This window comes from Apus apus, chromosome 4 (assembly GCF_020740795.1).
Source record: "Apus apus isolate bApuApu2 chromosome 4, bApuApu2.pri.cur, whole genome shotgun sequence".
NCBI lineage: Eukaryota > Metazoa > Chordata > Aves > Apodiformes > Apodidae > Apus > Apus apus.
This window is the reverse complement of record NC_067285.1, coordinates 35,034,664-35,049,680: the sequence shown is the minus strand read 5'-3', so window position 1 is coordinate 35,049,680 and position 15,017 is coordinate 35,034,664. Positions and strand designations below refer to the sequence as shown.

At 43.0% G+C, this 15,017-nt stretch overlaps 1 protein-coding gene across 1 annotated transcript in view; it reads right to left on the bottom strand.

Annotated features, from left to right (window-relative positions):
• The window catches only part of IPMK (inositol polyphosphate multikinase), a 44,517-nt gene that overhangs the window by 12,836 nt on the left and 16,664 nt on the right, over positions 1-15,017 (bottom strand). The window contains exons 3-4 of the mRNA XM_051617140.1: positions 9,812-9,908; positions 3,665-3,837 (exon numbers count right to left, since the gene is read on the bottom strand). Coding sequence (XP_051473100.1) covers positions 3,665-3,837; positions 9,812-9,908 — 270 coding nt within the window. The remainder of the gene's footprint in view (positions 1-3,664; positions 3,838-9,811; positions 9,909-15,017) is intronic.

The window sequence follows — 15,017 nt, the reverse complement described above, 5'->3', positions numbered from 1 at the left end:
GCTGGACCACAAGTGATCAAAGTACACACAGCCCTGCTCGCTGCTGGCTTGAAAACTCAGCACAGGAGGGATGCATCCCTGCTCCCCTGTTTCTAAGACTACACTTAGATATTTCATATATATATTAGGAAGAAATTCTTTGCTGTGAGGGTGGTGAGACCCTGGCCCAGGTTGCCCAGGGAAGCTGTGGCTGCCCCATCCCTGGGAGTGTTGAAGGGCAGGTTGGATGGGGCTTGGAGCAACCTGGGCTGGTGGGAGGTGTCCCTGCCCATGCAGGGGGTTGGGACTGGATGAGCCTTCTGTCCCTTCCAACCCAAACCAGACTGGGATTCTATGATTCTATCTATTTTGCTTCTTTGCTCTTCTGGTATTTGACAAAGTGCTTTATACGATGCAGTGTTACCACCAGCTGCTTTGACAAGCAATACAAAGCTTTAGGAAGGTCCTTACATAAATAAATTGTACAACAAAAGTGCACTGAAACTAATTCAGTGAAGAAGTACAATAATAATCTCCTAATAAAAGAAACAATGACCCTGCTGGTAAATCATGAACCATTTAAAGAACAGTTTAATACATAACTTTGGACTCCCAGAACTTCCACTGAGCTCCTCATGAGAATAGATTTCTTTTATGCCTCTTTTTTATATAATATAGGGGAGTGGGGAAAGAGGCCATCTCTCATCTCATCCATCATCAGCTTCTTCCTGACACACAGCAAATCTTTTCAGGACACAAGTGGACCAGCTGTCCTACACATGATGAGTCTGTTGTGAAAGGAAAATTTGCTGGGGGAGGGGGTAAAAAGCCAGGGAAGAGAGAGGAGAGAAATAAAGGAGGCAGTGGTGGAGCAGGGAGATAATGGAGCCAGCACAGAGAAACCAGCCCCAGCCTTGGACTGCTGCTCGTTTCAACCACTGCAGACAATCTAGACTTCTGGGGGACTTCCTTCTTTGGAGGGTTGGGTTTTGGTTGTTTTTTTCCAGGGCTTTTGGTTGGTTTCTTGGGTTTGCTGTGGGGTTGTGGGGGTTTTTTTAGTTTCATGGAGTTCAGGGTTTTTTTCCATTTTTGTTTTGTGTTCCTGCTTTCTTACAGATCAAAGTTTGAATTAGACTTATAAACATAAAAAAAAAACCAACAAACAAACAAAAAAAAAAACCTGTTCTGGCCATTTTTAGCTGTGGAAGAATATGAACATTCAGGATTTAGTAGCTTTATTATTCCTCCCTGACTAAATCTTTTTATGGACACATCAGAGCTTATGGAAATTGCAAAGATACTAAAAAGAGTTCATAAAAAAACCTCTTAAAACAGACTCAGCTACAGCCAGCTTTAAAATATCTTGTAGGAACATGTGCTGTAGATTAGGAAATTCACTTGTAAAAACAGCTTTGATGAGGCATCTGCATTGCTGCATGCAATAGGTTACAGGCAATAAAAGCAAATGATGGATTATACATGTAACGTTACATCACCACCAGCTTGTGCTTTAAAAACACATTTCAGAAAGATGATGGGACTCTGTGAGATTGCAATTGAGATGTTCTGGAAGGAAAAAAAAAATCAAATCCTGCAGAAATGGGGAATTGTGGCTTCTGAATGAATTGCAAATCCCAGATGATGTCCCAACCCACACATTCTGCTTGGATGCAGCAGCATATGAAATACTCTAATTTTAACACTGCAAGCACTGTGAAAAGGTTTCTCATCTACTTCCATGTCTAGCAAAAATAAGAGTTGCAATATGGTTTCAGTAGTACAGTTTTTCTATTTTTGGAACCATACCTTAGTTTTCCAACTTATATTTCAAGTCTCACTACTTTCCAACAAATCCATGTCCTCACCTGGTAAAGAAAAGAATCTCTCCACTAAATAGGAAATTGGGTTTTTAACCCATGTTACTGAAATAACTTTAGTTTCTAAGTGTGTTTCCATGCATTTATTCTGTCTGTTCCATGCATTAAGGTGACTATAGTTTGGCACATGCCAAATGACAAATCAAAGCTCTGCCAGATAGGAGGCTTGCAGAGAACACCCTGGGATCAAGAGATGGGAAGGTGGGCAGAGAAAATTCCTTCTGAATTTAGACTTTGCTATGTGTTGTGTGAGGGGAGGAGGAACCTTCTGAATTGTTTTGGGAAAATCATTTCCAAGGTGCAGTTTGGTACCAAAGGCACAAGATAAATTTCATCCAGTTCAGCAGTGGGTGGACAACAGCAACACGTGGGGGAACCATCAGGACACGTACAGTTGGAATCAGGGAATGGAAGCAACTCCTGCCACGGGATACAGATACTAAGAAAAGACAATGCTAGAAACAACAGCCACCAGCAAAACCCCTGTGGAAGCATCTGGCTTGTTCCTTCTGCACCGTCATGAAACAAAGGCTGGGAAGTCCATTGTTTGACACAGGAGATAAGAAAGGTTACATGACGACAGCAGCCAAATCCAAAGCCATTATCTCCAGCCTTCCCTCTCCATCTAAACTGTTCCACTGTTGTTGGTTTTTTTTGACTCCCACGTTCTCAGAGGCTTACATAATTACTAGTCATGACTGCTAGAATTTATAGCTGGAAAAGCTTATCTCGGGACAGCGTTCAGGCTGAGAGGTCAGGCAATTAAGTACAAAACATTAGGGAGATATTAGAATGATTTCAAACAATGGTGCAATCTGGGTGCTGTCGCTGCCTCACAGCAAAGGGGAAGTTTGTCCAAGTCATCAGCCATTTGTGCTTGTGGATGCAGGGCTGGAGAAGCCCTGGCTGTGTGTGCAGGAGAAGGAAAACAAAAATCTTGTCTCAAAATGACAATTATTCCTGTGCCAATCAGAGCAGACAAAGTTCTTCCAATGCACTGCGTCAGGTACTCATAACTGGCATCCACACATTTCTGCTACTGGTTCACATTCTCTACAGCTTTTCTTTACACTGAAGTTTTAGAGAAGCCAGTGCACAAATATTGAATCTTCTCTTGCCTCCCCTAAGAGAAGGAAACGTGAAGGAGTTGGTATGGACATCTGCAGGGCCAAGTCCACCTCTAACCAACCTTCAGCTGACAGCTGCTTCTCCAGCATGCAACCATCCCAGAGGTCTTCTTCTGGTGAAAAGCTTTTTTAAATACACAACGTAAGCAGCTACTGTCAACTACACACATCACCTCCAAGAGATAAGGTACTCTTCCCTGGACAGAGAGAGTACATAAAAATCATTTTCATTTAAAAAAAAATCAAGATTAAAAATTTGGAGATGACACAGCCCATTATTAAATGATTACAGAGAGTGGCTTAGTATGTTTATCTCTGATACAAGCCTAAAAGTCAAAAAACTACTTGGATAATTTACAATATCTGCTCTGCAAGAAGAATTAATTGCAAACTACCCTCAGTTTTACAGAACTATAGTCTGTCCCAACCCCTCTCTTGTATACACAACCAGAGCCCAGGCTGCAAACTGATTCCCAGGAGGAACACAGCCAAGTTAAACACTTGCTGTGAAGGAGAGCAGTGTTTTGGCACACATTGCACATAACAGTGGATCCCAGTACTACCAGTGTATGCAGGTAACGCTTCTAGTCATGTACAACTCCAGAAAAACAAGCTGCTGTACCTGCTGTGGGACACCAGGCCAGAGCACAAACTGAATTTGAAAACAAAACAAGTTCTTACCCTCATGCCAAGTACCAAAAAGCCAATCTCTTCCATCAGCGGGTACTTGCTGACCTGCTGCTGTATCTTCTCAGCTGAAGCATAGGGATCGTAACTTTTCTGACCTATTTTTACATCCATTATGCAAGGCTTATTAAACTTACGGGTCACATCTTCCAGTTTTAGATACGTATCTGTTAAAAAGACAAAACTTTTGTCAACAGGGGGTGGAAGCAAAATAATTATGTCGTTTCTGCTGAGCTCCTCTGGAGGAAGGAGAATAGCTTAAGGTTTAACAACATGTGAGCCCCTTAAGAGACAAATGTGTCTCTGAACACAAACTAAATCATGATCATTGACACCCACAAATTCTGCTGGCATTAAATTTGAAATGCCTTATTGTTTAGAAAATTATATACAATTAAGTGTGCTAACCTAAGCACTCAAATCCAAATGATTGCCCAGATGAACTTCAATGAGTAACTTTTATTAAGCCATTAACATACTCTGAATAGCATTACTAAGCACATACAAATGCAGGTTACTATATGGCTGTTTTTGCAGTGGAGATGGTGTTTTCCTTCTCTATGTGAAAGGGTTAGAATTGAACTGGCAATTTTCCTTTGTGTCATTTTAAAAACTAAATGAACATTTCACAGTCTTACACTAGAGGGGCCAAAGTGCACCTCATTTTCCTTCTTTTTAACCCAACCCCAGCTGTACTCATTTTTCACAGCACACTTTTTGGGGAAAACACTTGAAATCCTAGGCTGCCTTTCATCCATTTCCAAAAGGCCCTTTGGGTTGGTGAGTGGACCAAACCCCCCCCCAAGCCCATGGAATGCCTGAAGGTTTAAAGGAGTAACTTAAACCTGGCCAAACTGGTTGATGCTTTTCTCCAAGGCAGGTAAGAGACTGTTTTCCAGCATGATCTACAGCACCCATGGTCAGACCACAACATTAAAATAAACTTCATTAACTGCTTTACTTGCAGACAACCCTGCTTGGAGGAAGCTTGCACAGATCCCCAGCCTTTGCCAGGCCACAATGTGCACCAAGACAACATGCAGCATTAACACACATCTCGTTCTTCACACCAGCTTCTGCAAATCCATCTCTTACCAGTCACCAACTACACACTGAAGTTCATTTTCCTGTCAAGTACAGCCTATTTAGTGAGTGGATTTCTTTGGCTTTAATGCCGTCTGAACACACACACGCACACAAACACACAGAGTGTTTTTCCCCATTCCTACAGCATCACCTAAAACAGGATTGCAAAGGAAAGCAAAACCAGTTCAAGTTTAAAGAGAGAAGAGGGACAAAGTGCCTTGTTTCCACAGCTGTACAGCCAGGTAGCAAAAGCACTTAGAGTCAAGCAAACAAGCAATGCTCCATTTCCACTTCATAAGTAGAAACACTTTATTCGGGATAAGAAAGGGACTTCAGCTACTTTAATAAATCCTGCTTAAAGCTTCCATTTCTACACCAGCATGATCAAATGTACGTACGTATCAATCTGAAATAGGTTTGATTTAATCCTCAGGTGCCTGCTTTATCTATAAATGGGACTAACCACATTGTTAATGTAAAGTCACTGGCAGGAAAGCATGTCACACCAACACAGTATTGACAAAAATCCAGTCTTCTAATAACTCACTGCAGCAGCTCACAGTACTTTTCCATGTCCTTTGGGCTACAAAATCCACCCAGCTACAGCCAAGAGTCTTGTTACAGTCCAACTCGCCCATAAACTGGGTTTGTTAACTACAAGTGCAGGGATATCCAAGCTAAAATAACTTATGCTTAACTCTGAGAAGCCACAGGCAGCAAACATACTTGGTATTTGCTCACTAGATAAGGAGAAGCAGGACAAATCCTCTCCTGCCAGGAGGTGGATTCTGTATCACCTGGTCTAATTCAGTCAGATTTTAGCACTGCTTCTGCAGGGCTTTGATGAACCACTGCTGAATCCAGGGGAGTCCATATAAGCTATTACCTGTCTGGTATTAAAATAAGAACTGTAACAATCTAAGCATCACTCTTCACACTCACCCTCTATAACTGCCTTAAAAAGCAGAGTTTACACCTCCCATAACCCAGCACACTTCCCTTCAGGCAACATGGAAGCAAGACAATTGTGCTCCTTCCATCAAAGGCATTTGTAGAGCACCCACAGGTACCTGCTCTCCTTTACCCCACCAGTCCAAATCCAGCTTTTTAAGCATTCAGCACCTCCAAAATCTTTACAAATTTCAAGTACCTCTCACTTTTTAGTTCCCCATTCATTTCAGATCTGTTCAGCTAGACTCTCTCCCTTATTGACCTCCTAAAAATGTAACCATTCCTATTAAAAAAAAAAGTGCATTAAAATAACTTAGCAGCTAACACTAAGCCTGGGAAATACTAATTACTTGGCAAAGCCTGTGAATTACCCAGGAATTACTCATCTCCCTCACACTTTCTGGAGTCACTGTTGAAGTCTCCATGGTTAGCTAGCTGCTAGCTCAGAAATAAGACTCTGTTACAACTGTCCAATGCACATCCCCACTCTCAAAAGAGCTTCTTGTCCTTTTGGGGAGAGCAACACCAGCCCAGACAAAGTATTGTACCAAGTTATTTTTTCTCACTACAGCCTCAGAAAAACACACCAGGTGCTTACACTTCCTTTTTCCTGGCATTGTTTGGCTCTTACCTGCATTGTGTTTGACATCTCTGGTCTGCTGAACCAGAGCCCAAACCCACAGTATCAAACACCCCACAACTTTCAGTGGTTGCCCCTATGGCATCTCAAAGCGTTTAGACCAAGACGAACCAAGCAAGCTCCAGCTTCAGACCTCAGTGGGTATCCTTGCTCCACCTTCTCAAGTCAGGTGCTCTCACAGCCTTTGAGCATCTGACCCCAAGTGTCCTTTTCTCAAAGTCATCAACAAGCTTGCAGCAGAGCCTAGATAACTAGAGCACCCTCCTTCCTCTCCTTGTGTGAAACAAAACAAAAAATGCACATTTTTGAAGCAGTTTCAGATGTTCTGAATTATTATGTAGTACACTGCTAACCCAGCTGGCTTCTGAGAATCATGCATTCACCATCTAAAACCAGCTTAAATTAAAAAACCTTGCAGAGAAAAGAATTTGTAAGGATTTCTTAGCTTTGGTAGATAATCCTGACTATATATTTCAAGGATTTAAACACATGGTTCCTCAGAGGCTTGCCCTCCCCCTCTCTACTTTTCAGTGGCAGGAAGATGTGGTTTGATGTATTATTTACATATTTTATTACAGTCCCAAAGGAGACAAACCAAAAGACCACCATAGCTCAGCAAGTATGCATGGCATGAACCACTGCAGACTGCAGCACGTACATGCTGATGCATCCAGTCCTCACTGGAATCAGAAGTGACACAGTAACTTGAGGCATTTGACTTCTTCTCATAACTTACCAGACATCTCCCAAAACATATGAATAAGCAGGGAAAAGCTTCAGCTGCTCCCAGCAACAAGGGGAGGAAAGGAAGGTTTGAAGCTGGCTTATATTTATCAACCCTGTTCTCAGTTAAGGCAATAAAAATTAGAGCACATCATGAAATGAGCAGCAGTAAAGTTACTGAACAAAAAATATGCTGGGTCAACAAGTAGACGGCAAACCCCAGAACTCACAGCAGGAGACAAAAAGCTTCACGGGGCTCCTACCTCTTTATAACAACTTTTTCACTTCTTTATTAACAAACTCCAAATGCCCACAATGGCAGTGAAGCTGAAGCTCAAATCAAACTGTCTCATTCCAGTTTCAGCTTAGGGAGGTGCTGTGTCACCCACCTCTGACTCCAGCTCCTGTGCAGCAGTTCTAAGTACGTGACTTCAGCATCTCAGAACAGTTCCTTGACAAATTCTATTGCATATCAGTCCATCCTTCTGTCACACTTCCTGTATTCTCAGTCACACTTCATACATTTTACCCCTTTTAGCAAGCAATGTCATCCATTCAGCTACATTTCCAGCAAAGACTGATGCTCCTCCCTCAATATTTCTCTAAGAAACTCAACTCCACCTTACCCAGTGCAGCTCCTGCTTACCTGTCACATGGAAACCCAGAGACAGTCACAAACCAAGGGCAGAGTGGTTCTGGAATATTTATATTCCAGAACATGCAGCAAGCACAGCTTAGTAACTGATATATTGTTTAATTTAATTTTGGGGTTTTCATTTGGCTATGCCAAATTCAGCAACAACAAGGAATTACTGGGTTCACTAGGCTGTCTGGAGCTGTGTCCCCAGAGTCTGGGGAGCAGTGACTGCCAAAGGACAGGTCAGGCTTCCAAAAGGCTGCAGAAATCTACAAATACATCCTCCAACTACACCAAAGAACTAGATACCTTTCTAGCAGCTAGATTCCCTCATCTAATGTCACGAGGACACACCACAGCAGCTCAGCATATTGTTCCACCTTTTGAGCCAGAGTTTAACCCTCAAATTATCTGGGGGGACAGCTAACAAAGCCATCTCTGACTTCCCAAAAATAGCCTCTCCATGTCCCTCCTCTGTGTGGTTACTTCCCCTCTTCCAATCTTTCAACCTTGTTTTCCTACTTACTATGCAGTCAAAATGCAACACTGCTGATTCTTTTCACCTCTGGTGCCAAGAATCCACATCACAGGGATTTTCCTTCACACTATCTGGCATTAGCCAAAATGTATCTGCAAACACCTGCTAAACAAGAGGTGACTTCCAACATGGATGGCCACCTGCCTTCTATTCAGCTCCACCATCTCCAATGTACTTGTTTTTTTTTACCAAAACTACCCAAAACTCATTAATGCTACAGGAAACAGCTGGCAATGGAGCTTTTTGGTTGAACCCCTGCCACAGCTTTCTATGAAGAGGGGCTCCTGGTAGTGCACAGTCTTTTCAAGAAGCAAAACAAACAAAATCAGAAGTTCTTCTTCCTTAAAACAGTTATTCCTACTGGCTATGCCTGGACTACTGGTGGAGACCTGCCAAAATTCAGCCCCATGGTGCACATTGCTAGTGAACTCCCAAAGTGAACCAGGGACGTGTCAAATTACTGCATCTTGGCTAGACCACATAATTTTACATCTTAAGCTCCTACTGAGAATAGAATAGAATTGATTAGCAATTTGGAGGGGACATTAAGTGAGCTCCATGACACATAAAATTCCAAGGGAAGGACAAAGATAGTTCCAGTAGAGCTGTTTGAGTCAGTGCCAAACATGAGAGTGTGAAGGCAAGTCTGAGCCAAGGAAGTGCTGGGTACTACCACAATGCTCCCTGCCTTTCTTTTCCCAGAGGTTAGACAGTGTCTTTGGACAGTCTTACTACTCTCTTTGGAAAACAAGTCTATCAAATGACAGCACAAGAAGACTTAGTGCTATTAAAGGAGCACAGCACCTCATTTTGGTGCCCATGTATTTAAATAGACTAGATGGCATCCTTTTGTTTCTGTGTGTTCCAGAAACTCCATTTCCCCAGCAGGAGTAAGGAAAGTCCCCAGAAGAAAAGTTCTCTTTTTAAAAATACATCAATAATACCTATTTTGTCTCAGAGAAGTCTTCCAGTTGTCCTCCCAAAATAACTTTTTCTTCCTGACTCCTAAGGTATTATGCAAAGTTCAGATACCAGAGCTTTGCTCCATTCAATCCAGGAACACAGGATTACGAGCAGAACTCCCAAGGTACCTGCTGAAATAACTCCCTTGTATGAATCTAGCATGGCAATGGGATCCAGGCTCTGGAGATCCAGCAGCAGATTCCACTTTGAAAGCCTCCCCTTAGGCCCTAACCCATCCATTTTTTTCTTCTTATGCACCCACACAGCTCCTGTCTCTTGCTCCAGGGGCCTGACCAGACATAAACATGCAACCAGCCCAGTCCACCAAGACCCAGACCAGAGCAGCAGCTCAGGGCAATACACATCAGGTCCAGCTACTCAAGAAGCATCTGCCATACAAACCACCATTCCACATGTCCCATGGGAATCACACCTCCAAGACCTAACCTAGCCAGAGGAGAGCAAACTGGAACGTTTTTTTTCAAGGCAGCATCAGTGGGTTACAGACCAAAACAAAAAACCCTGCAGAGCTCACAACTGCCCAAAACCAGGCTCTAGATTTTTCCAGGAGGTTTGGATTAACAGATAAAATTAGAACAGTACCATTTGGTGCAGTAGGTGGTGACCAGACACCAAAGTATTTTGGCAGATATTCCCGCAGCTCCAGAAGAACGCTGTCGCAACACTCCGAGTCATAAACCTGAAATAAATTGGGGGGGGAGATCATCAGATTAAAACATTCATCTTATACTCCCGATCATCCCATAATTACAATTTCTTTGTTTTCTATATTTAAGTTTTCTACTTCACATTTTTCAGAAACACACAAGGTGAGGATGATCATTACCATGCTCTCACATAAACGAAGGGCACCCTTTTGTTTCAAATCTTAAAGTGGAAAAGATGAATCAAGTCTAACTAAGAACAAAGTATGGCTAAACTTGAATGAAAAACTAAATTATAATTGTTAGCATCAAAGTTTATGTAGAGAAATCAGTGTTCTCCCATCCTGGACCCAAGACGGAAAAGGATTATTACGTTGTATCGTACAGCCCAAGTTTTTAAGTTATATCAGGTCAAGCACATGAGCTCAGACTGGACAGTGTTGCCTTGTTTCCTCCAAAACAATTCATCCTGTAAATGCATCACACAGACAATGCACAATTTCTAAGTCTTTTCATTTGCTTTCAACATTGTTTTCAACTTCTGTAAGAAAAGCAAGAAGAATGGGGGAACAGCACCTGGCTTATATTCCTGAAGGAGTCATTCTGTGCCGACTTCTAACCAGGCTGCGATCCTGTCTGCTCTGGAATGGTGGGGCTCTCACCCCTCTGCAGAGCTGCTGCTATGAGAGTTTCAAAACCAGCCCCTTGACCAGATTCCCCCCCACCTCACCTGAAGTTGCAACCATGGGGGACAGCCTATGGCACTGTTCAAAGCAGTTGGCAGGCTAGAATCACAGAATGACAGACTGGCTTGGGTTGGAAGAGACCTCACAGATCACCCAGTTCCAACCCCTGCATGGGCAGGGACACCTCCCACCAGCCCAGGCTGCTCCAAGCCCCATCCAACCTGCCCTTCAACACTGCCAGGGATGGGGCAGCCACAGCTTCCCTGGGCAACCTGGGCCAGGGTCTCACCACCCTCACAGTGAGGAATTTCCTCCTAATATCCAACCTAAATCAAGTGCAGGTTATAATCACTATTCCTGCATTTAGGAACCATCTCATCCTAACACCCTTGCAGCTATCCCAGTTCTAATGCTATCAGACCCATGTCCTGTCCCTCAGCCCTGCAGCAGCTGCCCAGCAATATCCTCAGACGCTGTGACAAGTGCTGGGGACAAGCTCAGGAGTCTCCTTTCCCTGCAGGACTCCATGCCCAGAGCTCACTGCCAAATCAGAAGCAATGCACAAAACCACTGAAGGTCTTAACAGAGCTCTGCAGAGTTGGCTCAGCTCATTGCTTCCAAGTCTACAGTCAACCATGGTGGGAGAGGATCTTGAGATGGAAACTCTGCAGGGTAGGTATCACAAAATACATGCCTTGAGCATACTGATACCTCTAGGGACCAAAAATCCCCAGCCCTGAAGTCCAGCTACTACATTGGAGCACCAAAGCAAGCCTTGGATGCTGTGCAGCTCCAGGCAGAGCCTCGAGCAGCAGCAGCAGGTTATCGTTACTGAATATGGGTCTGTGCTAAAATTCAGGTTTTGTGGCAGAGACCTCAAACTGGGCAGACTCAAACCACCAGTGTGCTCCACATGTACGGCCTTGGTCCACAGCCCTTTAGGCACAGCTGAAACGGGGCTCTCCTGGGCTTCTCACACAGGGCAGTGACCAAGAAGGCAATTCAACCAAATCCACACCAACTTCATAGATCGGTTTGGAAGGGACCTTAAAGATCTTCTAGATCCAACCTCCCTGCATTGGCAGGAACACCTCCCACTAGATCAGGTTACTCAGAGACTTCATGCCAGAACATTTAATTTGACCCATGCATTTAACCAGCTTATGGCATAAGCCCCCATTTAAAGATCCTAAGGAGGGGATTGAACCCTCAAGGCTCAAACCACACCAATACGTGTGGAGCACGGTGCAAACCCCTGAGGTTCAACTACAACCACACCCTCAGCACTGCTGCTGCTATCTTGAGCATACTGAAGCTGCTGGGTGTGTCAGTGTCACGTCACAGGGCACTGGTGTCTTTCCACACCCCCTGGTTTGACAACCTAGCATCACCTCAGAGGACTGCAGGTAGTCATACATCTCAGCTTATTTCTCCTCCATGCTGCCACAAGCTGCTGTGCCAATATTCTTGTGCTCTAGGACAAAACAACCTTGCTTGTCTCTGGGATCAGTGGCTGCTGTTAATTTTTATTTACGCAATATTCTTTTGCTGAGCCTCAGATGTTGCCAGCAGAAGACAAGAGCTTTCCCCACAGGACTGCAATGTAGCTTGATTTTACTACCTTAAGGAAGAAAGAAAAACTCAGGGTGGGAGAGTCTGGGCCAGGACTCGAAGCACCGACTGGTGACATTACTGCAAGCTGTGGGTATTTTCAGACAAGTAGTAGAAAGACAATTTTTGCTTACTGTGGCAGTTTATTAACATGGCACCTCACAGCCAAGGCAGGGAATGCCACAGCACCCAGCACAAGCACTCTTTTCCCAGGCAAATCTAAGGAGATCTGAGAGGCAGTATCACTGTCTTTACAGGAGAGCAAGAGTGTATGTTCAGGACAAAGCAGAGAGGGAGAGATGGAAGCAAAAAGTGCAGCATACAAAGAAGGAAAAGCTCTGAACACAACTGAAATACCAGGCCAACATAGTAAGAGCTCATTTGCTTAATTTACTGGCAAAAAGAGACCCTGAGAAAGTGACATGTTAGGAGACCACTTAAGTTTTTTAAAGAGAGATAGTACACTTGCTTTGACTTCCTTTTTTATCACCAACATGAGGTGATTAAACTTAGCAAGTAACTACAAGTATGCTCCTATGTATTTCAAATAATAGGAACAATAAAGACACTCAGGTAGCATCTAATACTGTTTCAGAGCTCCAAGTCAAGGCCAAACAGGGAAAAGAGCCCCAGGAGTGGTATCTTCCAAGCAGTCTATCCTTTAATACACTGGTATCAGATATTTTATATGGAGACAAAACTCCCAGTCATACCTTGTTCAGTACCATAACTTCAGCATAAGAGAACTAAGTACATTATTTCTGTCTCCCTAGAAGTTATCTTGCCCCCAGGAACAGTAATAAAGTCCCCTCAGAAGTCTGACCTAACATTTACAAAGCACTCATTTGACCTTAATACAGACCTCAGCCTCAGCCTGCAGTAAATCTGCACGTCAAACAAGACTAAGCACTCAGTTAATAAAGATCAGAGGAAGTCGTTTGGTGTGGGCAAAGCAGCAAATCCAGACATTTCAGGAATTGTGCTCATTCCTATGCAGGAGAGAAGCTCTTCTGCTCCTTGAAGAGAGGCCCCACAGACCAAGCACCCATGGCATGGGCATTTCTTCTCATTTCATACCCAAGCTACACGTTTAGATGTCCTTCAGAATGCCAAATCTCAATGCACATGTGACAAAACCACCCCTAAAGCTCTATAGATAATAAATAATATGTAATTAAATATAATGGTAATAAACTGTACACCTCGTGCCCCAAAAGGTATTGCTCCAACATTGCTGGTAAACTCAGGGGAAAGACACGTTCTCACCCCAGAACAACCTTGAGAAAGAAAACATTCCATTTTACTTGTATCAGCCATATTCCAATTTCAGTTCAAGCAGCTGTGCTTTTTTTCTTATTATCAGTAACAAAAGGTCCGTTTCTCCAGCAAACACTGACAAATCTAAGTTATTTCTGCTTTAGCTGTCCATAATGTCTTCATCCAACAAATCAACAACTGCAAAATACTTTGGTGTCAGCTCAGTCAAGGGAGACATCCATTCTACTTATCACAAGATACATTCTTCCAACAGCACAAACTAGAAACATAAAATCTAATAACTAATGGGTTTAAAAGCAAGTAAACAGGATGCTGACATTTGGAGGGCTCACAAAACAACCATTACAAATTACAGCAACCAACTCATAGGAAGAATATGCCCCAGATATGTCCTGTAGCAGCTCAGATAGTCTAATAGACACCATGAAGTCATAATTTCCAGTTACTCAGGACTTTAATTCCGAGGCAATTTTGCCATCCCTTAGTTTTAAATCCAAAGTACACTCTGTTTGTTTTGGTAAGTCTGATCCAAACAGATTCATCTGGTTTTGAATGCAAACAGGGGCTGCCTGAGAGAATGGCAATGTTCTTTTGCTTATTTAAAGCAGCATGACATTCGAGTTTTTTTTGTTTTCTAAAGACTAACTAATCACATAAACGACAGAGGGAGGGTAAAACAAATGTTGAAATTTCAACAGGAAACTAGTTCTGGCAGCACAGACCAGCCTTCAGTTGCCCTGATGAAAAAATACCACTTTGACAGAAATGTAGTCTGAAGAGAATCTTCTCAAGCACATGAAAGAGTTGATTTAGAAGAAGACATCTTTTAAATTTGCATTTATTTTAAAGCTATTCGAGTAGGAACTGAGGCACATCAGTCTGAGGCATCACCCTCTCTTGTTGTTGGCTATCATGAATATTCCCTAAAGGCAGCAGAACTAGAGCTTCCAGAGCCTCAGGACACACAACCAGCTGCCAACATCAGGCAGAGTTTTCAGTTTCCAATGTGTTTTTTTGGGGGGTGAGGAGCAGTTAATAAGCCATGCACTCAAATTAGCAAGTGCAAGATTTACAGATGATAGTGCAACCTTAATTCTGTCTCCCAGTCTGTGTGCATTTTATTACAGACTTTTAATTACCTGAGCTCACACTGCATTTCCCTCTGGATTCCTACATCACCCAGTTACACCAGGCAAAGTACAAGGGCCAAAAAAAGTGAGGTTGGAACAGCAGCTGTGATTTTAGCAATTCCTAACTGCTTGGCTTTACAACTCAAATAACCCCTGCAGCCTTTTCCAGATAGTACCATCGTGTTTTGACTTGCAAGCATCTGCAGTGTTTGCTTCCACAAACAGGACTGGCATTGAGCCAGCAGTGCTTATATTCAAAATATCTTGATACCAGAGTAATTCCAAAAGTTAAATATTTGTGAATGCTGTTACACTAAAGGCTGAGTTGCTTATTTTACTACCCAATCTCTAAGTCGTACTACACCATTATTCTCACTGAAGATACCTACAGAAAAACAAAGCATAAATCAGGATATATTCCCACCATCTTATCACATGA